The sequence below is a fragment of the Anguilla anguilla genome, chromosome 3 (assembly GCF_013347855.1).
Source record: "Anguilla anguilla isolate fAngAng1 chromosome 3, fAngAng1.pri, whole genome shotgun sequence".
Lineage (NCBI taxonomy): Eukaryota > Metazoa > Chordata > Actinopteri > Anguilliformes > Anguillidae > Anguilla > Anguilla anguilla.
In genome coordinates, this window is record NC_049203.1 from 45,434,244 (window position 1) to 45,459,268 (window position 25,025).

At 38.7% G+C, this 25,025-nt stretch overlaps 1 protein-coding gene across 2 annotated transcripts in view; it reads right to left on the minus strand.

The window, feature by feature from the left end:
- Positions 1-467: 467 nt before the first annotated feature.
- LOC118222677 (anosmin-1-like) overlaps positions 468-25,025 on the minus strand; it is a 51,234-nt gene continuing 26,676 nt past the window's right edge. The window contains exons 3-14 of one of the 2 annotated variants that reach the window (XM_035408444.1): positions 23,684-23,746; positions 23,102-23,324; positions 18,763-18,947; positions 18,360-18,489; positions 12,888-13,087; positions 12,291-12,435; positions 10,699-10,872; positions 6,718-6,800; positions 5,196-5,367; positions 2,842-3,005; positions 2,521-2,662; positions 468-2,013 (exon numbers count right to left, since the gene is read on the minus strand). In XM_035408444.1, coding sequence (XP_035264335.1) covers positions 1,958-2,013; positions 2,521-2,662; positions 2,842-3,005; positions 5,196-5,367; positions 6,718-6,800; positions 10,699-10,872; positions 12,291-12,435; positions 12,888-13,087; positions 18,360-18,489; positions 18,763-18,947; positions 23,102-23,324; positions 23,684-23,746 — 1,737 coding nt within the window. In that variant the 3' untranslated portion in view covers positions 468-1,957. Of the gene's footprint in view, positions 2,014-2,520; positions 2,663-2,841; positions 3,060-5,195; positions 5,368-6,717; positions 6,801-10,698; positions 10,873-12,290; positions 12,436-12,887; positions 13,088-18,359; positions 18,490-18,762; positions 18,948-23,101; positions 23,325-23,683; positions 23,747-25,025 lie in introns of both variants that reach the window. The other variant, XM_035408443.1, reaches the window with a different exon arrangement.

Genomic DNA, 25,025 nt, shown 5'->3' on the forward strand with positions numbered 1-25,025 from the left:
GAACTCATAGTGAGCATGGTTACTCAAGCAGTCTAAAGAGTGATCTCGGGACTGGTGGCTATACTACAGCCTATAAAGTTGAGAATGAGTATTCTGGCTTGATGGCACTTGTAAACTCAAGCAATTCTCACTATCATAAACCTGTCAAAACAGCAGTAGAATCATATCATAACACAAGAATTCAGTTAAGATTATCACACTTCCCTCAAAGTATGTGCCAGACCTTGTTAAGACTTGATGTGCATACTGTAATTTGTATATATTTTTGTTCTATCAACATTGTGGGCTGTTTCAGTCATCCTGTATTTCATAATATTAGTAAATATTCATTTCTGCTTAAAAATGGTGATTATTTTGATATGTGTTTAGTCTGTTGTGGACCAAGCCATACTTGTCAGACATGGAATACACATCTCTAGTCTATTAAATTCAAAAGGAAAAAATCACATTCAGGGCAGAGACAGTAGAACAGAGTATCCAAATGATTTATCACTCTCTATGGCATGGTGTGTCCAAAACATGAAAACCAAACCAGAAGCATGACTTCTGTGCCGAGCAACATGATTTCAGTAATACAAAATGTGAAATCCAATCTTGTCAGGAAAATACATGATGAGTCCTGAGTGACTGAACAAAACCAAAGCCACATTGAGTTGTAAATGCACTGTGCACAATACAAAAAAAAATATTAAAATTTTACCTACAACTCTTCTACTCTGACTGAATGAAAATAGAGACACATTAACTGTGAACGCTTGTCACTGCCATGCTGTACCTGTCAGGGGAAAAAGCCATTGCATTTTGTGTTTAATATTCAGTTAATTAAAGGAAATACTTAACACACAATAACCTTTAGCAATTAAAACATGCATTGACAGACACAAACTGTTCAGTATCCTTTTTACTAACTAATATTATGTACACTTTATAACATGGAAAAGACAAGTACAATTACTATTTACAATTCTATTTTTACAGAATGTCTATACAAGTATTATATATTTATAAACATGGCTGAACTACAACAAACATGTGTGCGCCCACACATATGCACGCGTGCACACACCTGCATGCGTGCTTGTACACACACCCACAGATGAACTTTTATGAACAGACAAAAATCATAATACATATAATATACATATATAAATAAATATAGGCATTTGCTGAATATGCAATACAAATGACTTTACAGTCACATATAAGTCCTTCAGTTCTGAGTACACTTAGTACACTGAGTCTTACTGCTCAATAGCACATAATTAATTTCCTAATAAAGTTCAAATTCACTTAACATATTACAGAGTGACATATTGACATATTCCATGCCCAAAAAGATACACGTACTGAAGTCATGCTTAACTTTAGATTTGAAGATACAAGTGATTTGATAAAATATCAAGGCTTTTATTTAGAAGTATTCACCATTCTAAGTGCCATTCATTTACATGATTAAGTAAATAAATAGTTGCATCTAATATTACTCATCCCTTACTGAAGAAAATGACAGTGGTATGAGTGCATTTTATATAAATGGCAATAGTCCACCATGATAGTCTTTGTTAAACCTTCACTTCATTGAAAATCCTCTTTTCAGAAAAATTACTGCGTGCTCCTTGTTGTTCCAGTTGCTACTAATTAAAAAATGAAGGAATCCATTGAAAATGCATGAGACTGCAGTAGAAGTTTTTAATAATATATGCATTTTGGGATCATTTGTAGAAACTGTCCCATTGGCTCAAGGCTTTTTTAATATGGCATAGTTCAGCTGGCCTCAGATTAGTTTAGAATCTGGCTGCACCCTGCATAAGCGTCAAAGCCCAGAGGATAAGTCTACCTAATAACCTTTGGATGAAATATGCAGTCCAAAATCTTTTTTCATGTTTGTATTCCTGCTCTTTTTTGTGGTGGTCGGTGAGGCTGGTTCAGGTCCCATTAGATGAACTGAGCTGTGGTATCAGTACTTCTCTCCTGGTGGCCTCTGGCGTTTCTGCTGTTGTCTGAGCCTGGGTGCTAAACAACACACAAAGGTGACAGGGAGGGCTTAGTTCATCCTGACAATCCCACATTCAAAAATGGTGAATGCAATATGTCAAGTTCAGTAAATAATATCCACAAATCAGAATCACGATAACAAAAAGTACTTTTCACAATTAATTGTCAGTGACAAAATAATAAGATGTATTGTCCCATTTAAGCAGTTGACACCAACTGTTTAAATGGGACAACACATGTCTTATGAGCCAAACCCAATATTGCAGAACAGAAGCATGTTCTTAAAGAGTCAAGTAATAGAGAGAAAAACCCACGTGGATCAACTGATTATATGGTTATACCAATAGGCAATTTGGCACAGAGCATGAGGTGAGTCATATACTGCAGTCGTACAGATGGATTTGCAATGTATTTTCACACCGGAACATGAGCTTTGTTAATATATGAAATGATAAGTGCCTTGAAGAGACAGCCTTGAAAGTTTGCAGAAACCATGGTGACATGTGTAAATCTGTTCATGCTTACACTGTTGAGGAGCAGAGGACAAGGTGGGCGTCTGAAAGATTTTGGAAACCATAGCGCCCTCCCCTACCGTTGTTACTACTTGCACATCCAGCCTGTAGCCTGTTCCTGGTCGCATGTTGGACACTACAACATAATTATGGTTCTGAAAAAGACAAGATGGCAACTTGCAAGTTGAGGATCTTTGGAGCTAGGCATTTTTTAGGCTAATAAACCATCTAAAATTGCAGTAGGAGGGAAAAAAACAATATTTACATTGAGCTTTTAATATTATTCCAGAACTTTCCATAAATAGGTAACGTGAAATTGTGACCGCAGGCTTACTGGTGACAGTATCTGCGACTGGGAGATTATGCTGTTTGGTAGGCTGTTGTGTCGATTATCCGTGGTGATCTCTGCCCAGGTGACCTGGAAGCCTGTGATTTTGGGGTGTAGGCGAGGCATCACCACCCTCCAGGACAAGCTGCCAGTGATGTTTCCTTCGTGGACTGAGAAGGAGGCGGTCAAATTTTCCGGCTTGGCTAACACTTTCGGCACAACTCCTGAATGGAGGAGACAGAGTCAGTCACTGAATCAATCAAAAATCAACTTACTCTCTGTAGCAAAACACAATTATTGACCTGCATCGGTGATAATGTCAGAGCTCCTCCCATTTAGATTATGTGATGCCTCACACTCACACTTCAAATATTTGTTTCCTTATCGCATGGTGTTTAGAAGAGTTGAGAGACACAAGTTGACATGTAAATGCCTGCTATAAGGTGTCTTCACCCCCGGAGAACCAATCAGAGTGCACTTAGTTCCCTTATCTAGGAACCTTAGCGTTTGGCTCAACGACAAAGCATATCTCTTGTTGTAAAGAATGGCTCATGAAGGCTGAAACCCTCAGCAGAGTTACCTTTACTACAGATAGGCCCTTAAAGCAATAATCTCAAAGATTTTCATTAAAATAAATGTCTGTTAAGTCACTATCTATCACCGAATTAGGTAACACAATGGTGATTAAGCCTATTATTATATTAATTTACATTATTATTATTATTATTATTATTTATGATTAAAGGACTGGGTGTCTGTGGCGACATTCCCGGGAAAAAATCACAAGCGGCGCATAGTTAGTGATGCGTTTTCCATCACCCATCAGTGGTTGGTCCGCCAGAGAGGGTAGGCAGAGCTAACGCAACAGGCTCGCTCTTCAACTCACTTGTGTGTGAGCGGCGTTTTTTTCCGGTGTCTGCTAGCGTTACAATAACAGAGAAGGGGGGGGGGGGGTTATGGAACCCTAAAAAGTTTTCGTGTAACATGTAGATTTCATATTACATTTGATGACAATGTAACGTTACTAAATTACATAGCTATTTGCACAGCTAACGCTAGCTACCGGACCACCGGTCAAGAAAGACAACATCAGTTTAGACAACGTTGCGCACAGTATCCATCTCTCTTATCAGGTAACGTTGCGTTAGCTAGCTAGCTAATGTAATTAACACAATCTAATGTCAGCTAACAATTAGAAAAAACGCTAGCTAACGCTACCGACCGATACCGACCTCGCAAACCGTCTCTCAAATGCAAAACTACCTTGTTGCAACGTTGCTCTAAAGGCCAGTTCAGATCAATGATTCGCAACGAGACTGGATGCAACTTGCAAAATTCCAAGACGTCTGATTGCAAACGTTCTAAAACTGCACTTTGCGATTTGACAAGGTGGGTCTTTTGAGACCCCATGCAACGGCTTCAGACGCTCTGCAACTAACCTGTTCACACCGCTGCAATTTTCTCTTCAACATTCTAAAACTGTTTCGTCTCGTTGCGAATCATTGATCCGAACTGGCCTTAACGTTACCGTTATTTACATTGCCATCAAGTTGATCAATATATTATAATGATCGGAATAAAGCCGGGGTATAGGTGGAGCAGAGCCGGGTCTGATTTATGTATATAGATGCCAAGCCGGAGAAAACTAAATAAAAGAATACGGCAGTATGGATTAGCGTTGTTATTATTTTATTACGCTTCCTCATATGCTCCTTCGGCCTTGATGCCCTTTTTTGATTAAATCTCCTTTGTTTTTGTTTTATTCTTCTTGTTCTGATTGCTAATTTAACACTCTGCTCAGCTTTATTCTCGAACAGTTTAGCTAGCAAAACCAGAAACACCAGGGGTAACATTTTGCAAGGCAGTTGTTTAAAAAATATCACACAACAATCATTCACGAAAAAGACTGTTTATGGTGCACGAGATACATAATTGCACGAGCCACAGCGAATCCCGCAAATTCTTCTCTGCAGTGTAAAGACATTCATACCGGGCAAAAGATGGATAAAGAACGTTTGTGGAAATTGATCATCACTAATTCTACCCCAGGTCTGCTACAGTATTTTAACCCGGCTCGGCAGTGTAAAGACAGCTTAAGTTAGCCTAATGTTAGACAACGAATGAGTATGTATATAACGTTACTTTTATAACAACCATTTTTTATTCAGTAAATAGTAAGTGCTATAGTTGGCGTGGCCCAGGTGCCAACTGACTGACGTCACACAGGCGACACTGGTTGGATCCGGTTGGATCTATGGGAAGTGAGGTCCAAAAACACACCTGCAATTACCGCTTTTCACCATTGGTACCTCCAAAGAGAACGAAACTAACTGAGCTAGTGTTCAGTGAATGTGTCTCACCTTCTTCCTCAGGGCACTGGATGTACTTTGGGTTCTTAGCCCTGAGTGTGGAGCAGGGTGGGGTGAAGAATGTTGTGCTCTCTGTTTTGGAGCGACCCCTGGCCCTTGTCACGTGAACTGTGACTTTGTATTTGCAGGAGAACAGCAGGCCTGGGAGGTTAATGTAGTTTTCCTGAGGAGGAAACACGTTGATCAAATGAGTTCAGAGTTAAAAGCCCCCACAACACCAAGAGGCAACGTAGTGCAAGAACTGAATTTTCTGCTGGAAACACTTCCCCACCAAATAGTACTACTTACGTATGAAATGACCTCGCCCAGAGCAAAAAAAAGTACATCTTATACATAAATTTATACACACACACTTATTTATATGTGAAAGAAAGATAGATGATGTCTGTTTGTGACTAATGATCTTAGAATAAAGGGTCCCTATAATTTTACCTTTAAATTGATAATCACTCTAAGCAGCATTATTTCACTTGTCTAAGTATGCCAGCTATCTGAGCAATCTATAACTGGCAGATATATATTGGCAGATAATCTTCTTTCTGCTGTATCTCAAAAGACAACTTTGGTGAAATTAATGAAATATTTTCAAAGAATACACTTTAATCTTACAGAGGAAAATCACCATGCCAGCATAATTTTGCTCCAGGTTTCAATTCAATAGAGGCTAGAAAAACAAACTTCAGAAAATAACAATCTTTCTAAACCATACACACAGAATAATCTGCTGTTTAATCAGTATTTATTCATATAGATGCTTAAAATAATCTGTGGAATATGGCAAACACTGCAGTTTTAAATATTATTTCACTACGAATTAACTTTTTAACTGTTAATCAAGAAAAATAAATGTAAAAGGGTAATGAACAACAATACGTTTAAATTTTAAAAAATGGTTTATTACCAGGTCACCAGCTGCCATTACATATAAATCATTAAAATGGCATGCATCACATTTAATACACTATATCATTCTGTGAATTACATGGTTTATTATTTTATGTCATGATAGGGATTTAGGCAAGGCATTGCATTTCCTTTAGTATAAATTTACCATTTCTCATTAGAAAACAATGAACACAGACCTCTAACCAATTTAACCCTATGGTCACCCTATGGAGCTACCAGCCACAGTCAATACTGGCATAGTCCATGCAGCTCACACATGTACCACAAGCCGGTGCCTTAACCAAATAAGCCATCCAGCAGCTTATGTTGCTTTTTCAAAGTATTTTTTTATGATTGTGTGAACCCCATCGGGCTGATGTCTCTAAGATAATGTGCTATAGAAATATATATGATTTACTATTATTATTATTGTTGCTGTTTTTCAGAGCAAGGACCTGTATCATGAAGCAGGAATACTGAGTTAGCTGGATAATCACACTTAGTTAACCCTGGAACAGCTCTTTTGACTTCAGCTTACGTTCCAGATTTGGGAGGATTCTGTGTGTGACTTATCGAGGTTAACTCAGTAATCCTGCTTTGTGATACAGGCCCCAGATCTTTGTATTACCAGGGTGACGGACTTCTCTGGTCTTCTGGTAACATTGTGACTGCAGAATTCAGGCCCCCACTGGACATGGTATTGGCTGCCAGCTGAGTTCCAAGAAAGGATTGAAAAATAGGAATAATGAAAATGCAACATCACTGGTACAAGCATAAAACAGACAGGATTTCCACCAATCACCAAGTACATTGTTCGCAGCCATTAGAACAATGACAGTGGTGATACGTGGATACAGACTGGCAAAAGCCATCACACTTGTTCATCTCATTTATACCACCTCATACACTACAAATACAAATCTTTGCGGAAACTCTCATTCTGTTCCACCAAAACTTTAAATGACTGTGGTGATGCTACCACAATTTTCTCTTTGCTAACCAATAAAACCTGGTAAGCTATGGAATACTTAAGCATTTCTGAATGAGATGCACATGCCCAAACTTTATCAGCTAATTTGATCAGTAATATTTCCTACAGTTTTTTTCTGCTTATAAGCTTGGAAACAGATCATATTTTGCTGGCTCAGGCCTCCAATATTGTGCTGGTTGCTACACAGGAGCATTTCACTGAGGTAATTAAGAGTATTTCACCTCCTGATGTCCCTGATGTGAATTCAGTAGGTCACAGCATTCAGTCTCGAAATTCCAACTCAGTGCCAAGATATGCATTTCAGTCTCGGGCCAGTATGAGCGGCCAAGTGAGTAAATTAAATCATGAAAGGAAATTATAATGTAACACAATGAGCATGAAAACTATATGTTAAATGAGGAAGGGAGCACTGTATTCAGATGGTTATCCGTTACAGGGTTAGCTAGGAATATAACCATGCTTCAAAAGCCATTAATATTGTATTTACTCTAGTAGGGGTGTATCAAAATAAAAACACCCAATTTGGAAACAATAACACACTGTTTATGGATATTTTTTCTTCCTACAGTTGACCGATAATATTCAGAAGATATCTGGAAATTGTGATAAGTTGCATGATAAAACAGGTGTTTTAAAGCTATCTGCAAAACATTGACAAATGCATTCACTAAATAACAGTGCAATAATGTACAGAAACTCCCTCCATAATACCTCCCCCTCCCCCAAGTTCACCGAAAGCCCTCTTCTGAATACACATACACAGATTACAGATATTTTTTTTACTGTACAATTATTTACAATAAAGATTATTTACTGCTACTACTCATATTTCCCTCTAAACCATGGAGAAAAACTAAACTAAAGTTATCTTGCCTTCCTTAGCTTCCTAAGCAGTGAGTGGGGGGTTGGATCCTTGGGGCACAGATGGTGCTAACATAAATAGTCTTCTTTTAAAGGAAAAATTCACCACATGTAATCTAATAATCTGCAGCTTGATTCATTTTCATACATTATAAATACTAGCTTTCTGAAATGCTGTCATGCTGGGTAAAACTGGTCTTTCTATTGGGAACTGTTACACAATCCCAATCAAGCATTTCTCCAACATTTCATATACATTTCTTTCAAGACAATGACTTCTACAATAGACTAAACCATCTCTAATAGACTTTTATTCATGCCCATTATTAATAATAGCATTTCTGGTAGATTGCCATGTAAATTTCTGTTAGATCGCACAGAACAAAAATCATATTTTAGCTCTAGAATTGACCTGTATATCAGCAATAATCAATGCTGTTCTAGGTACCAACAGCAAAGGCAGATTAGAAACAAAATGTAGTGAGTTCAGAGGCTCATTGTCCCAGACAGACTGTATGTCAGAAGCGTTTGTTATCTCAGTGACAGATTTTACTCGGGCTGGTCTGTCATCTTTTGGTGACGAGCTGAGCCCTCAAATTCACAACAACGGCTAGAAATCGTGCCCAACCCAGCCAGGATCAGACCACAAGTGCCCTCTCTGGTTTCACTAACTGCTCTTGAGGGGAGAAGAATTTGCCTCTTTATTATTCAGCTATGGGAAACTAGATCACACAAAAAAAAAACCCCAAGCTCCTTGGATCCTCGGCATTCCTGAGCCCTCCTGTGAAGACTGGCTGAGGATGATGACATACGTTAGCAACATAACATTGACCACGGAATGAGACTTGACAGGTTGCCCTTGGAGCGTGCCTTTCAAGGTTTCAAAATTTCCACTCTGGTTTGAATCGAAAACCTGGGGTATCCACTCGGCTGTTTAAGGATTTTTTTTTTACTCTTTATCCCCTGTTCTCTGCCCTCTTTCACAATTTCTTGCAAATCAAAATCGACTGCTTCCACTGAAATGTGTGTGACAGCTATTCTCTTGAGGGGGCTCATGAATATATCTATCATTAACCCTAGACGCGTGGGCAAGCTCACGTATGTCTTTTATTTAATGCTCAGATCAAGTGCACATGCATCATGTTTTCCTGGTTGGGTTTAACGTTAGTATTTCATGTCTTGGTAGGGTCACATTTAAAACAAGATGTGAACATAAGATCTTTGAGTGATTTAATGGAATGCCACTTACTATTAAACTGTTCTGTTCCACAGAGGTGTTTAATTATGAAAAATGAATACATATGAAATGTAACACTGGAAAATGTAAGTAATTCAATAATACTGTTGTTATGTAACTTTGCATTAGATAATAACATTACAGCACCAAAATTAATAATTTTTATAAAAACATAATTGCACAGTGACAGTGATGGGCATTATGTATATCTGCTGTAATTTGGTCCTCATGCTCATTATCTATTTCTGCTTACCTATGACAGAAAATCAAGGCTATTTATTCATCCATTGCTACCAAAAAAGACAAACTCATTCAGCACACAAAATCAATATAAGTTATTTTATATACACAGTGGGCCAGATTTAGTCTTTTGGGAATATTTTCAAACACAGATATGACCCATTCTTCCACAAAAACATGCTTCTTATGTATCAAAAAGGTGCATGGGACTGGAAGCGCAGTATGTGCCTGAGCTATCTGAGTCATCACAAAGTGTATGCAATGTATATGCATTCAAGGGAGAATCGCACAAATAACAGGTGAAAATATAATAAGAGTGTGGCTGATAATGTATTCCATTGAATTTATTATGTCTTTGAGTCTGAGCGTCTGAGCAGTAAAAACAGTTAAATTCTTGGCACTGCCAAAATAAGACAAAGATAATGGAAACCTGCGACTACTGTGACAAACACGCAGCCATAGAAATAATTACTCTTCTGGGCGAAATAAAAGATGACCTAGATCCTCCCACACATTCCCATTCCATCCCAGCAATAATCAGGCTCCTTCCAACATTACACATTATCTCGCATCTAATTCAATAGGCAATTTCAGGCACAGCTGGAATATTACAGTATGCATTTTGTTCTGTCTGCAGTGCTGTATGCACTCTTACACAGCACTGGAAGATAAATCAATTTCCCCTCATCCAATGAAGATACACAGTACAATGTTCAGTGCTGAGTCAACTCTTACAGTTTATATGTATCCAATATGTAATGTAAATGTAATACAATATGGCCAGAGTGGACTCACACTGGACAATTTTACTTGTTTTTTTTTTTAACTGCACCTTTTTTAACTAAGCTCTGCTTCATACGCAAAATGCAAATTGTATGCAGTATCTTTTGCTAATTGAGTCATTAGCTGTAGACATAATAGATAACATGTTAATTTCAGGCAGACTGCGAACCCACCAACAAACTGCAATTTGCAGTGCGAGTTTTATGTACCTAAATCTGGCCCTTCGTCTTTGGGATTTGTCTCTTTTAGATGGTAGAACATTTGACGAAACCCAGTGAGATAAAATTACAAGAAACACAGGGCCAAGTTAATTGAACAAAAGTACAAATTGCCCTGGGATATGACTTTAATCTATTAAAAAATGTAGTTAACTTGCCATCATTTTGATAAAAATAATTTGTTACGCAGACAGATTTTTTACAGATGTGTAGGGATTTTTATGTTTAAAAGCAATAACAGTAGAAATAGTTTGGTCTCTTAGGTTATATCATGCTTACCCCCTCTCTTTTTCCAGTAGATCCTGACCTGCAGCTGGTCATCCTGGTAAAAGGGGTTCCCCACCCCCAGCGGCCACGTGGCTCGCTTTCCTGGGTCAGACCTTATAGCCTGTCCTTCAACGTCCTTCAGTTTAGACAACTCTTTTTCCGGGGTGAAAAGGAAAGATGATGAGACTGTGGTAGCACAGAGACACAATTCAGCGTGTTACAAGTGTTTACATACAAAGTGAAGCAAATTTTCTACATGCATGTTAAAAAAAAAACTAACATTGGGTTTTTACAGAAAATTATTTCCATACAGCTGTCTATAGATTTCATAACGTAAGGGCTAAATCACCATCATGAAACAACAGGCGTCTGTCTATAAACTCTCATGTTCAGGACAAAGTGCAAATAAAAATTCGGAATATTCACCCCATGAGAGAAAACCCACCAGATTAACTAGACTAGTTTTCATTTTGCATACAGTAAACTATTCACAGCTGCGCTACAAATCTCTTTTACTTTATGATTTACTCAGAAATCACAAATGAGCAAGTATACACTGCACCATAAATCAAAGCATAGAGCACATTAAAAACATTCCATGTTCAACCATCAAATAAAAAGCTATGATCAGTCATATGGGATGATTCATGAAAACCACTCTCTCAGCAGAATATAGACTGACACCAGCTTTTATAGCATTTTTGGGGCATTTTATAATTTTACTACAAGCCCCGCGTCCCTCTTTAGTTTGTACACTAAATAGGTGGTTCATAAAATGAAAAAAAAAATTTTTTAAACAATGGTTGAAATAGTGCCTCCTCTCTAACAGAGAAATTAATGTTGTTGTCAAGCTGATTTGAAATGCTGTTCATTTTTCCATTGTTCATTCTAATTTTTGAATCACATTGATTAGCAATAATAAGAAAAAATAATTACTTCCAATGCCAGTTTTTTTGCCACTCCATCATGACATTTCATAGTCCACTTTTGCAGTTAGGAAGCTAAGGGACATCCATTATAAAGTGGAAACTTTGCTGTATATATTTTACAAATTTGTATTAGTATTTGTATTAGTTCCCTACCTCCTCACTTAAGTTCCACAATGAAGACTTTTAGTTTTCTTTTATGATGTGTTTGATGCAATCTACTGTGCTAGGAAAGTCCATAACATCCAGTGTGTCATTTCTATCTGTAGCCCTTTAAATTACCCCCACACTGTGGTAATCCAACAATATGAAGGTCAAGGTAAATATAAATCATTGCAGTAATAACTTATGTGCTACCTTTATGAATCAGTAAAACATTACCCAACAAGCAAGCATGTCTTGGTCGCCTGTGAGTAAGACTTGTCAACATGCCAGTGCTTTGCAAATTGGCACAACAGCAGTCCTCTAATGGAAGGACCACTTACCAAGAGCTCATCCTCATCTCGGCTGTCCACTGGCAGGCCACACTACAGCTGACTAAAAATGCAGGCAGACCAACAGCTGTGATGACAGCAGGCCAGTAGTGGACCACCGTTAGCTTGCTAGCTAGGTACCAGAGCATACACAATGCTGCAGGCACTCCATAAATCACCCAGACAGTGTGTTAGAGATTCATACTTGTGGCATTGAGGTACGTGGTACTGAAATTCAGGGATGCCTTTGCGCTCTTCAGACGCCCCTGTCCCCAGTAGGTCACTGCCTGAACCTCCACTGTGTAGCAGATGTTAGCCTGGAGGCCTTCTAGATCCACATAGTTAAGGGTCTGAAATGTCAACCATGCACAACAAATAAGAACAGACCTTAATGTACCCCCGTCAAAGTTACTCTGCCCGCTAGACTCTAACTAAACCTTGACAGAATCCAAACCTTGGCTGGACCTTCTGTAGTAATGCAGTAATTGTAATTAATTGTCATTTCTCCTAAAAAGCAATGTACTTACAAAAAAAACTAAAACAAACAGTGAATTTTGTCCAGGGGAATTTAGCAATCTAATGGCCCCGTGCTGTTTGCTGAGCAATTGAATTAAGTGTTTATGCAAATAAAGCAAAGACAATAAGTGGTTTACAGATCGCCTTTAACATGACAGTTCTGTGGCTTTTATTTACATGGTTGTGCCTTGCAGCTTAAGAGTTGAATTTCAGCTCAAGGAAGCTTTTCTCATGGCCTGAGCATGTACTGCCTGCCAACATATGAGCTAAGGAGAGAAGTAATTACCCCTTTGGTGTTCTTCCGCCTCTTCTTCTTGGCTGCCACCATGGACCTATCACTGACCGTCCAGAAAACTCTGAAATGGTGCACAGGAACGTCTGGGTCTTCTAGAACGTTCCAGTCGAGGCGGACAGAAACGGTGCCCTCGGTACTGACCCTCATGCTGCTGATCCTTAGGCTCGATGGAGTAGGGGGCGCTGAGGGATCTGTTGAGACACCAACCGCAGAAATAAGATTTCTTGTATATACCACAGTAAATATCAGACGAGAACTGCATGACCTTGCAAGCATCAGGGATGAATTAAGTCAGTACTGTGATCTATCATTTCATCTTGTACCAAGACTCTCCCATGTACAGCATACTAATGATGAGAAAAAATATTACAAACTGCTCCATGCAATGTGAAATGAAAATGCATTATTCACGCTCTCTGTTGGGTCCATCAATATAAATAAATGTCACACAAACCATCTATATTACATACAAGTCATTCATTTTTCATGGAAGGGAGTACATTGAAACATTATTAATCTGTAAAAGAACTGCATGGTGTTGCTATTTGTAAAATTTAAAAAGGAGAACAAAAAAAGTACTTTTCTACCAGAACAAATGGCATAGGAGATACTAAAATTGTGAAAATAAAACATGACTAATGTGAAAAATGTATTTTAGACATTATTCATAATTTAATCATCTATAAATCAATCATTTTAAACATTTGTCACAATAAGCTTTCAATGGACCCTGGCTTAAACCACCACAAAAACAAGATGGCGTCAAGGAACAACTCCCTAGGTGGAACAGTAACATGTAAAACAGCAAGGAAAAAACAAGTTACCAGAAAGAGTTTGATTGTGTCATCTAGTCTGACTATGGACTATAACAATGTTTGCTTTTACTGATGTCAACCACCTAATACAAAAAAGGTTAATATCAACATAAATTACTTTTGTAATGACCTATACAAGGTTGGACAGTTGTTCCAATGTATGATGATTACAAGGGTTGTAAGAATGCCAGATGCAAACTTGAATAACCACCAAAGCTTTGTGAGAATGCAAACAAATCACTAAAAGGTGCTCTAGCACATGTAAGGTGCTTGCAAGCCATCAATCACACAAACTGAGCCATTTTCTATGTGAATTGAGATGAGACCTCCCAACCACCCACTGTTAGGTAGCAGTCTTTACTGGCTAGGACATTGCCATAAACATTTGCATTTTCTATTTAACAAGCTCTGTTTCACCTTCATCGAACCCAGTGTGTTTCAGCCCAAATTCCTTGGATGTTCTAAAACTCCAGCATCTCAGATGCCAGCGGAAGACATTATAAAACATTCCAGTTTTCTGCTAAAACATTATAATCTTGACCATCACATTGTATCTTTGATCTGAACTGGGCTTAGAACTACAATTACCAGAAAGCTAGCTACTGAGAGCTCTAAAGTAACCAGGAGTTGGACTTGGGGAATCATGAAGCTTTAAATATATTTGGATTGTGTCACAACAGGAATGGCTCTAGGGTGTACATGGATCAAAGTGTATTTTGAAAAACTGAAACAGAGCTGTGCTCAGTGTCTGACGGTGGTTGCAGGAAAAAAAAAGGGAAAAAAGGCCTTCTGTATCCAGCCACAGAACCCAGAGTGCCTCTTAGGCTTTCCTGTGTCAACAGATTTTCTCTCTCCTTCATGCACTGTGCATCTTAAATGTTGTGGTGAGAATAGCCTGCCTTCCAAGCAGGACACAAACAGATGGGGGAGGCCATGAATTTCTGCTGGCTGCTACATGCACTGATTTCCTAACTGACTGCGTCAGGCCAACTCTCTGTCAAGGAGTATCAGAGCCTCAGTAATGGGAATATTGAGCTTGAGGGACAGTTAACTTTCTGGGTTTTCTCAATATATATATATATATATATTTTTTTTTTTTTATTGGCCTAGACAATTGTATGTGTGTGTGTGTGTGTGATGATATTTTATATATTTACTGAAGTTTTTGACAACCTGCTAACTTTACAATTAATTTAAAGGGGAATGCTGGGGTTTATTGTCTAAAGCAAGAAAATGCACTTCAACTAACTCCAAAGTGGCTTGGACATTATGGACATGCTGTATGTATCTATATTACCCAATTATTGTTCAACATCTTACATTTAACATTTTTTTTTGATTGAAACTATTTCCTATGGAGCATGCAACCTGAGACTGCTGCAATCACCCCAGCTAAAAGACTCAGCTAAGACCAGTTGAGATTCTAAGATGGTTTAAGCTGTGTGGTCATAGCTGGTCTGTTGCTGGTCACAGTCTGGTCTATGACTGGTCAAAGCTGGTTAAAATTGGTTAAGCAGGTAGAGTAAGCAGGTGGCCAAACTAGAGAACTAGCTGACTATAGGATGCTCAGCTGGTGAGCAGCTGGTTAACGAGAAAACAAGAACAGCTTGAAGTAGAATTTTCAGCAGGGAAAGACAGCAGTGCCATGCATGATATAAACAATTACATTTATTCAAATTTATTGTGAATAAACACTATAGCACTAAATTGTTTGTATGTACAGACTCTCGGATGATAATGAACGATGAGTCAGCCCACAGTCATCTGAATGTGCTTTCCACCAAAAAGACATCTGAACTGTGTTCATCATGTCAGGGGCCCGAATAACATTTACAGCCGAAAGACTGATGACTGATGTATGCTTCACATACTTTGCCCAAAATTAAACCACTCATTTGCCAGGAAAATAACCAGAATGTGGTCACTCAGTTACTGTCTCATCAGTCACTTAATGCCAGTGAGCTGAGCTGAGTTAGGAGACGGGTGGATGATCCACATTCATTTATCTATCCATTTATATTATTTTTTATATTTTTCATATGTAAAAAAACAGCTTTAACTTTGAACAGTCGACCCACGCTGTGAGAAAGCAACCAATGAACGCACAGTAGTAGGAAGAATATTTTTTTTTAAGTTGTTAGCAAATACAGTGTGAGCAGATAGGAATTTGGTAAACAAATTCAAACCTTGATGTTGCATTTAAAATATGTTGTTTTGATCCAATGGTAACTTTTGGCATGCATGTATACACACATGCACAAACACATGGACATACAGTTTGCATGCATATATGTCACGTTTTATCCTAATTTCATACAACTGTGAAGTAATTAATCTTATGAAAATGACACACCGGTTCTCTGTTCTCATAGAAATGGAATTGAACTGAAGATTTCAGACAAAGCCCAGTTTGGACTGATTCATAGAAATATGGTATCTTGGAGAGCTCCAGGACAAATGGCAGAGCACATAACCAATGCATTCTGCTACTGTAACAGAAAATTGCCATACAATTCAGAATGCAGAAGAGCCTAAGCTCTTCTGAGGCAAAGATCCAATGTCAACACATCAAATTTTTCCAACCATTCTTGAAGGTTAACATGCATTTCAGGACTAAAATATTCCAAAGTATTGAAACATATTGCATTACACATTCCTGTAATGCCAGAAAATCCTTAGTTTTAGAGAAACTTGTGAAACCGCATTAAGTTGTAGTTGAAATGCAAAACAGAAATGCTCCACATATGTTCCCCTTGGATTTAGATTCATTTTCTGCTCTTCTGGTATGAATTAAACTTTCTGCAGCTTGTCAAAAAGATCTGAAGTGAGTGTGTATGAGTACACAGTTAATTCTGATCAGTTTTCTGATGCATAAGAAAGGTTACTAAGAACACAACGGCAAACAGCACTACCATAGATTTCTCCTCATATTTCTTTTGATGATTATTAAAGGCACTCATAAGCCACGTTACCAGTACTTTTATTTTTTTATTTCTCAACACTCTCTCCGCATCTGTATCGCATGACTGACTGTCCTTCCAAGAACAGGATCTAAAACACTGCAAGACAATCACAGTTTGATAAAGCCTATTTTTGCGTACTGTGTACATGCGTGATGTGCACAAGTAAACAAAGACATGAGGGGAACACGAATGCAACGTTCTTCGTGGTTTTCTCAAAGGTTAGTGGAGAAAACTTGCATTAACCGATGTCACCCTGGATGCAGGACTGATGACTGCAAGATTGGATACTCATATTTATGAAGATTCTGCAGTTCAGTGGTCATGAGACAGTACAAATGCTTCTATGGTAGGCTTTATCTGACTTAAAGCCCAGAACTAAAAGTTAATTCTTTGTGATGATTAAACTGATTTTACTGAACTAAATTTTGTGTTAGAATATATTTTGTAACATGATGTAAGTTATAGGAAAAGGTTACATGCACATGGTTAAGACAAAGCTTTGGAAAACTTTATAATTAATTTTTCAGATGACTGCCATCCCATAAATCAAACCCTGTAATCTAAAATATGCATGTTGTTATTGTTCATTTTTCAAATGACTTAGTTTATTGTCAGTGAAATAAAGAAAAAAAAAGTGAAAAGTGATATTTTTGCGACCTATGGCTGTGTGCGAATAGTCAAAAAAATTACATCCTATGTCTTTTCCTAACCACTGTTCCTTGACCTCAATGGAAAACGTCATGAGGTTAAGGAAAGACGTGAAGGAGAATTCAAAAGGACAACCGCGGTGATAAGAGAATCCGACTCCACGTACACTAGGCTACGTAATTATGCGACAGCGGATGTTATTGACGTGCGTCTGCCTTGGTAAAACTACAATGTTCCGAAGATCTAAGCGCATCTTAGATACTTTTCCCCGTGCGTTCTTACCGTGTTGTTTCATGCAGGCTATATAAACGTGGACAACCCGGTGAAAAATATTACTTCATTACTAAGGTTGGAATTGAAATAAAAAAGGAATATAGGCTACTGGTCACAAAAGTGAAATGAAATGGTTGTCACATTGAGAATGGTTGCTCACGCTCACTCTCCTGTCCACTCATATTTATCGACATGAATCCCAATTAGTATGATTGTATGAAAATAATTCATTAAATTTAATGCAAGAAAGGCATAGGGTAGGCCTACAAATTTACTACTGTACATATCATCATTCATAAGTTTCAAACATGTTGAATTAGAAACATAATCTGGCTAAAAACGTCTCATATAACTTTTTCTTGAAAGACAGACTTCTGTGTTATGGTTAATAAGTCGATGCATATAATAGCTTAAGAACCACGACACAACTCAGTCATGTTGATTGATTGTTTTCGTGAAAGGCCGAATGGTGCTTCGCTTTAAATGTTGCTGCCGTAAGGAATTGTGGGACGGCATTATCTCCTTTCCTTTCGTAAAGGACGGTCCAGTGTGTCCTATGCTAAAGGAGATAAGATAGGAAGCATTGAGACACCTTTCCTTACCATTTAGAGAATTCGAACAGCTCTTATCATGGCTGCCACTTAGATACTCCCGGGTCATTTCACTCAGTGCAGCCTATGTTTCTCACCACCTATGCTGGTTGGTTTTAGCATTTTGAAATGACACCATAGATGAACAATGGGGGGGAACAATGGCCAACAGACCTTTGGAGGAACAGAAATGCTTGCTGGGGGCTGTGAAGCCTCTGGTCCCATGAACGTTAACAGCAGCCACACGGAACTGGTGACACCTGTTGGCCCGGATGTCTGCCAACTGAACCTGCTCCTCTGTAGTCTAGGAGGGACAAGGGGATAATTAAGAAAAAAATTAATTACATCAATTCATATTACATATATTCATATTCATTTCTTATTTCAAATAAAAAAATAAAATCATTTCTCACTTAGTTATGCAGGTATTTTGGCATGCATATTTATGAGGGCAGTGACATATTTTAGCTTTTTATTTATCTCTAGCTCTGTTGGTGGTTTTCTAGCTGCCATCTTTAAGTTGTTTCAGCTAAAAGCAAGGTAGTAAATTCCTAAATTACATATGTAAATAATGTACCTGTGCCACAGTCTGCCAGTCTGTGGCATGGTCTTCACTGGGCTGGAGGCCATAGTTCCACCTCTGCTGCACCACATACAGAACAGGCTCTGCTGAGATGTTGAACTTTGAGGACCAGCGGATCTCCAGGTGGCTGGACTGGAGCTCAGTAAAGCTCAGCTCCTTTCTGGGTTTGAAAGGAACTCCTGGAAGCACAAGTCAAACAATTTTATCATGATGCATACTGTCGCCATTTCAGCCCTTGTGCTTCATTGCACACAGCTGTAGCTTCAGTTTGTTCATACTTATATTTATATATATATATATTATCTCAGTCCATAAATCACACTGTCAATTTCTATCACCCAATAATCACTGAGTACAGAACATTGGCATGTTTGCAGTATCACATTTCTATCTGTCCTTCGCCTGGGCTGCTGACATAAAACTTGCACATATCCTGGTGTACGCAAATAACTTCAATATGGATACTGATATACGAAAGAAATCTATCTGAGCTTTTCAATGTAGTTTTTTGGAAACCAATTTTTGAAACTCTAATCCTGGTGCATTGCACACTTTTGGTGGCTTAACTCAATGAGCAAATAAATGTTCAGCTTATGGAGCAGACGAGAAATTGCACAAGACTGGTGCTGGATGGTGTGAGAGAGATTATCTTTAAACATTGTGTAAAATTGTGTAAGATATGCATTTGTTGAATAAATATATGTGTGTACAGTTGAACCTCCAAGATATAAAAGCATAGAAAAAGCATAAAAGCATAGGTTGTTTGTACAGTAACTTAAACCAAATGAAATCATTTAAATCCTTTCATTGGAATTTTTTTTTTTTTTTTGTCACTTGCATTACTGTTGCCTTATTTCTAAATAGGCTACTCTTGTTTGTATCCATAAATCTTACTTTAATTGAACCAATAATTAAACCGACTGTAATCAGAATCTCATTAGGACTGATTTTTTCTACATCTGCTTTCCAAACATACATCTTTTTCAGTGACCTGCTAACTTTGCTTTTGTTTGCCAACTGTTTGATTTTATTAGTGTGGTTGCTTTAGCAACCCACTGCCTGATCTCTTGCATACTTATTATTACAATAGTTTTTGTTCTGTTTTTTTCATTATTATTATTATTATTATTATTATTATTATTATTATTATTATTCCCTAAAACACAATGGGCAGTAAAAACTGTAAATTGTAGAGCTATGAAACTATGAGCAGGTATACTCCCCCACCCAGTACTCTGGTTATGACAACGACGTCTATTGACCTGATGGTGACACTGTAATGCAACCATTTTTGGCCCATAACTCCTGAACCATGCGGTCTAGAATCGAAATGCTTTGTTCCCTTGATGCTGAACAAAATGTATATTCTCAGTTTAATATGTGTATGCCAATATTTTCTGCAATTTAAATTTTTTTAAAAAAGCTTCTTTTTCATCCAATCTTCATCAAATTTGACACAGACCATGCCTAGTGAAACCCTTAAAAGGTTATCACTTTTTATTGACGATGCAAACTGTTTTCCCATAACTATTTGTCAATCAACTGTTATGGGTGTGGACATTTTTACTAAAACAGTCCAATCCCCACCAAATCTGGTATCCAATTGCAGTACTTGTTCCAGAGGACACACATGAGTTTTGGCAGCTCTCAGCCAATAGCTGGCGCTGTAACAATTAAATAGATTTAAAAGCCTATAACTCTTCAACCATGTGATGAACCTGGTTGAGATTTGGTATCATTCATCTCTATGCACATTCCAAACAGTGGGTCCAATGCTGAAAAGATATCTTAAAAAATTGAGCAACATCAGCCAATCAGGTATCAGCAGCCATTTGCCAAGCTTAGTAATCGATCATCATCAAACTTGGTGAATGTTGATGTTTTAACTTGATACTACCATGTAAAATGTGGGATCATTCAACCAGTAGGGGTGCTATAGCTAATACACAGATTGATTTTCCACCATTTTTAATTTTTCCAAAAACATCTTTTGCTTCTTTTTCTACAAAGTTGACCCAATATTCACCAAATTTGATAAAGATGGCACAATAGGGAATAATATCATGCTGTATCAGGTAACCATTGCATAATTTTGTGACAGGCAGCCTAATGCCCTTGGACTAGTTTGCAAAAGTAGATTTTGTCAAAATGCTTCTAACTCCTCAATTGCTTGACCACTCAAGTTGAAACTTTCCAAGGTAACTGACCTCTGTGTCAGTCCCCCATTGGATGTACAATCATAAAGTCCTATCTGAAAATAAATACGGCCAACAGCCAGTATTCAGTGGGCATGTGAGCAATATTAGCAATTGCCGATCCACATGAAATTAGTATGTTTATTGACCACCAAGCTAGGTACAGCCTTGCTGAAATTTGGACTGAAGCTGAAAATGTGCATTTTTATGCTACTCCTCCTACAGCGTTTAAGCTAAACATGCCATTCCAACATAATATTCAGCTTGGTTCAAAGCAGCGTGCTTGTTCAAATCTTTTTAAAATTCCAAATAGTTCTACAAATATTTACAATTTTTTTTGGGAAAAATCCCATAGAGAATGAATGGGGAATGAAAATTAAATTGCAACAATGGAAAATGTTGAGCCATAGTACATGTTTGCTATGTCAGCCAATAGGACACATAGCCACCAAGCTTATTTATAACAACCATATAATTATAATAGTGGTAATGTAACAACAACATCACAACCGACCTGAGCATGGACCTGTTGGCTGCATGTGCATCCATGTAACATAATTAGGCTGGAGAACGTGTATTTTGATGGTTAAATAGTCTGCTAAATTCAAAAGGTTTCTGTAATGCTAAAATACAAATCAATAAAACATTATTTTAGGCTTATATCTAGCTGAAATGAAAATACACACACAAAAAACAACCCAAACACCAGAGGCTTTTCTTAGATCTCATAAATGTGCATGTGTATCTGACGTGATGAAACTGCCAGCTCACTGGGGATTCCATGCACTGGCGTAAAGGAAAAGAAATGGCTGATATTAGGTAATACTGAAGCCAAACCAACACCACTCTCACAGGTAATTTATTCTTCCATTGCCTTTTTACAGTCTTTTACAACTGAGCCACAGGTGCAATATATTCTCTAGTCATAAAGTCATAAACACGCCTTAACTGGCCACCATTGGGAGCTAGAACTACCAAGTACTACCGAGTTTACCAATCGCACCTTGACTACAAAAAAGTGCCATTAATTTAGCAGTTGCATCACTGCCGTAATGCATTGTTATTTCCATAGGATCGTGGTGTTGCTCATATGTATTCGGCCACTGGTAATGCAGCTGTTGTATCATGTAAGGACTGCAATGGAGAGTTCCACTGGCTATGAGAGAGACTGCAGAATTACTGAGTTATGGCCAGAACAAACTTCATGGAACTGTTAAAAAAGTGAAGAGTTGGTAATTAAGATGCATTGCAATGCCTTAAAGCATGCTATGATCCTGCCAATCCACATGATTCAAACATGAGTCAGCTAACCCCCTCACCCCCACCCCACTTTAATCTAAAAAATATGTACTAATGCATTGATAGATCAAAGCATGCTGTGTATAAATAACATAAAGGCGCAGGGAAGGAAATTAATCAAAGCGTAAACATGCAAATTTAAAAAATGTACTCTACAACCCTGTTACCAATAGAGATTTATTTTCTGCCCAGGGCACTAAGTGTTCAACCCAAATCTACATGTCTCCTACAGGGCTGTGGCTCTCAGTTGTCCCACAACCCAGGCTTTTCTTTAGACTGAAATGACCTTATTGCTGGGGGTTTCAGTTAAAGTACAGACTATTTTTTTCATTCTGTAACCAACGGGATCAAAGCAGGAGATGAAATCCTCCAAACCACACGACACAGTGCCACAATACACCACTGTGAGCTAAGTACCGAGAACCCTAACTATAAGCTTTGTATTCTGGATGCAGTTGAGCCTAAGGTAGATTTATTTTTAGCTGATACTCTGAGTGGGGACCTAGGGCAACTTACACAGCTTAATGTTCTTTTTTTTATTTTTATTTTTTACATACAATCCATTTATACTACCGAGTTATAGGCATGCTAGAGGGAATGACCGTCTGGGAACAGCACTTACTGCAGTGATGGCAGTGCTGTTCCAGCTTAGACATTGATCAGATTCCCAGAGGGCAGCTTGTGGACATTTTCCTGGTTTGACCTACAGCCCCTCCTTCACTGAGATGATGTGACTGGTGGAGCAGTGGGCAGGCTTTTCACTCTGATCTGTACTACTTTTTCCAGGCTTATAGCAGAGAGGTTATACGCCTGGCATGCAAGGCCACAGGGAACCATACCTTTGTAGAGGTTCTTGGGCAGTTGGCAGGTGTGCCCACAGCCATTGGAGCAGCACTTCCTGACAGATGAGCACTCTCCATCGGCATCGCAGCTCTCCACGCATGCCGCCGCGAACCCGCTGGCCTTCCTGGGGGCGGGGCACTCTCCCTGCTTCAGTGTCTCCACAGACCTCCGGAACTCACAGCTCGTCACACACTCATAATGCTTCTTGGGGAACAGGGACTGGAGAGAGGTGAAAAGAAGAAAAAACAAAAGTTGAAACGGATAAATAAAGCTAAATAATGTAAACTAACTAGGCCAAAGTGGCACTACTCCAGTCCAGGAGGGCTGGCTCATTGTGCATGTTGGCCTTTGTGTCAATAACTCTGACTTATTTTTTTTTAAGTGGCCACTCCTGCATTGAACCACAGCAAAGTATTTTCACAAGGATACATGTGCGGTCCGCAGATATAGCTTGTGACTATTGTATGAGCAGAGGGTGGCATGAAATTTCCTAAATAGATCGACCCCCACTGTGCACGTGTGCCCCTGAACTAGACTAACTGCTGGATCATCCACCTGGACCACATATGAGACCATACCTCACACAAGTTCCTGCACTGGTTTTCCTTCAGGTCCCAGGATGACTTGCATGGCTCAAGACACTAAGGGAGAAGAGAGTGAGACGAAGAGAGAGAAAGAGACAAAGACAGAGAGAAAGGTATTAACACTTCATAGTCAAGGCCAGAGCAAAGTGCTCTGTTAAAGAGAGTGCATTCAGCTTGCCTGCCTAGCATGCCTGTCTAGCACATCAACGGTCATATTTACTAAACATTCCATGAATTACCGGCAGGGTCGCAAAATTTGGCACCACCACACGTTTTAAATTTAACGGGGTATGTACTAATACTGGTTACGTGAATGAGCACAGCTGCAGCGAGTTCATTTAAATGCACTGCTGGTGTTTAAGGTGCATCTTGCACATGGCAGGAGAGAAAGATTCTTGTACTGCTCCATTTCTGGTGAAGTCTGGTTTTGGACAGGTGTCAGGATCCATGGTGCAATGGATAGGCACTGCCATCTCTTAAATGTGCAGAGAGAATATTAGCACGTCTCAACCAGAAAAATTGAACAGTTGTAATATTTCAAGTTGTTTAATTCTGTACCCAATAAACAACCATATCCATAATCACCCCCTCTCATCATCTTGAACGGGCGACTGTTCCTAAAAATGAAGAAGTTATGTGTGCACCCCGGTATTTTGAAATTCCATTTATGATGATGTTCCAGTAGTCACACACAACCTGGACATTGACACAATGTGTGTGCTTTCTGTCTCTGTACACATGCTCATTTGCAGATGGGGGTGTCAGTTGAACATGTGTGCTGTCAATTGCACCTAGCACATTTGGGAAATTAGCAATGGTATAAAATCCCCATTTGGTTTCCAGAAGGGCCTCTCGATTGTTCAGAAATGTGATGTAACATGGCATGCGTTTCAGAGCCAACAACAGTGCAACGCGGCCTGCGAAATGCCAGCTAATGTCGCTACTGTGCGCTGGAACGAACCAGAAGCCAGGAAATGCAGTGTGGAAAGGACTTTTGACACTGCAGGGATGGCATGGCTTTGTTGCATTGTTGGTTCCAGATCATCTCCAAGCTCATCCTAGCACCAACAAATGGAGGATGGCATGACTGGAGAGCCTGTAGGCTATTCTCAAATTATCCTCAAAAAAGTAACACTTGATTTAGAAAGACTCTTTTTGCAAATGCACTCTGCCATGCTGATGATGTCTCCTCCTACGAATGGCCATGCCGATCTTGTGCCAGAAAGAAGTTAACACCTGCTTTTCCCAGATGTTAAATAAAAGATGCAATTACCTTTTCCGTAACACCCACCAGCCATGATAAATCAGCTTTAGCAGGTGGTTTGAATAAATTTCC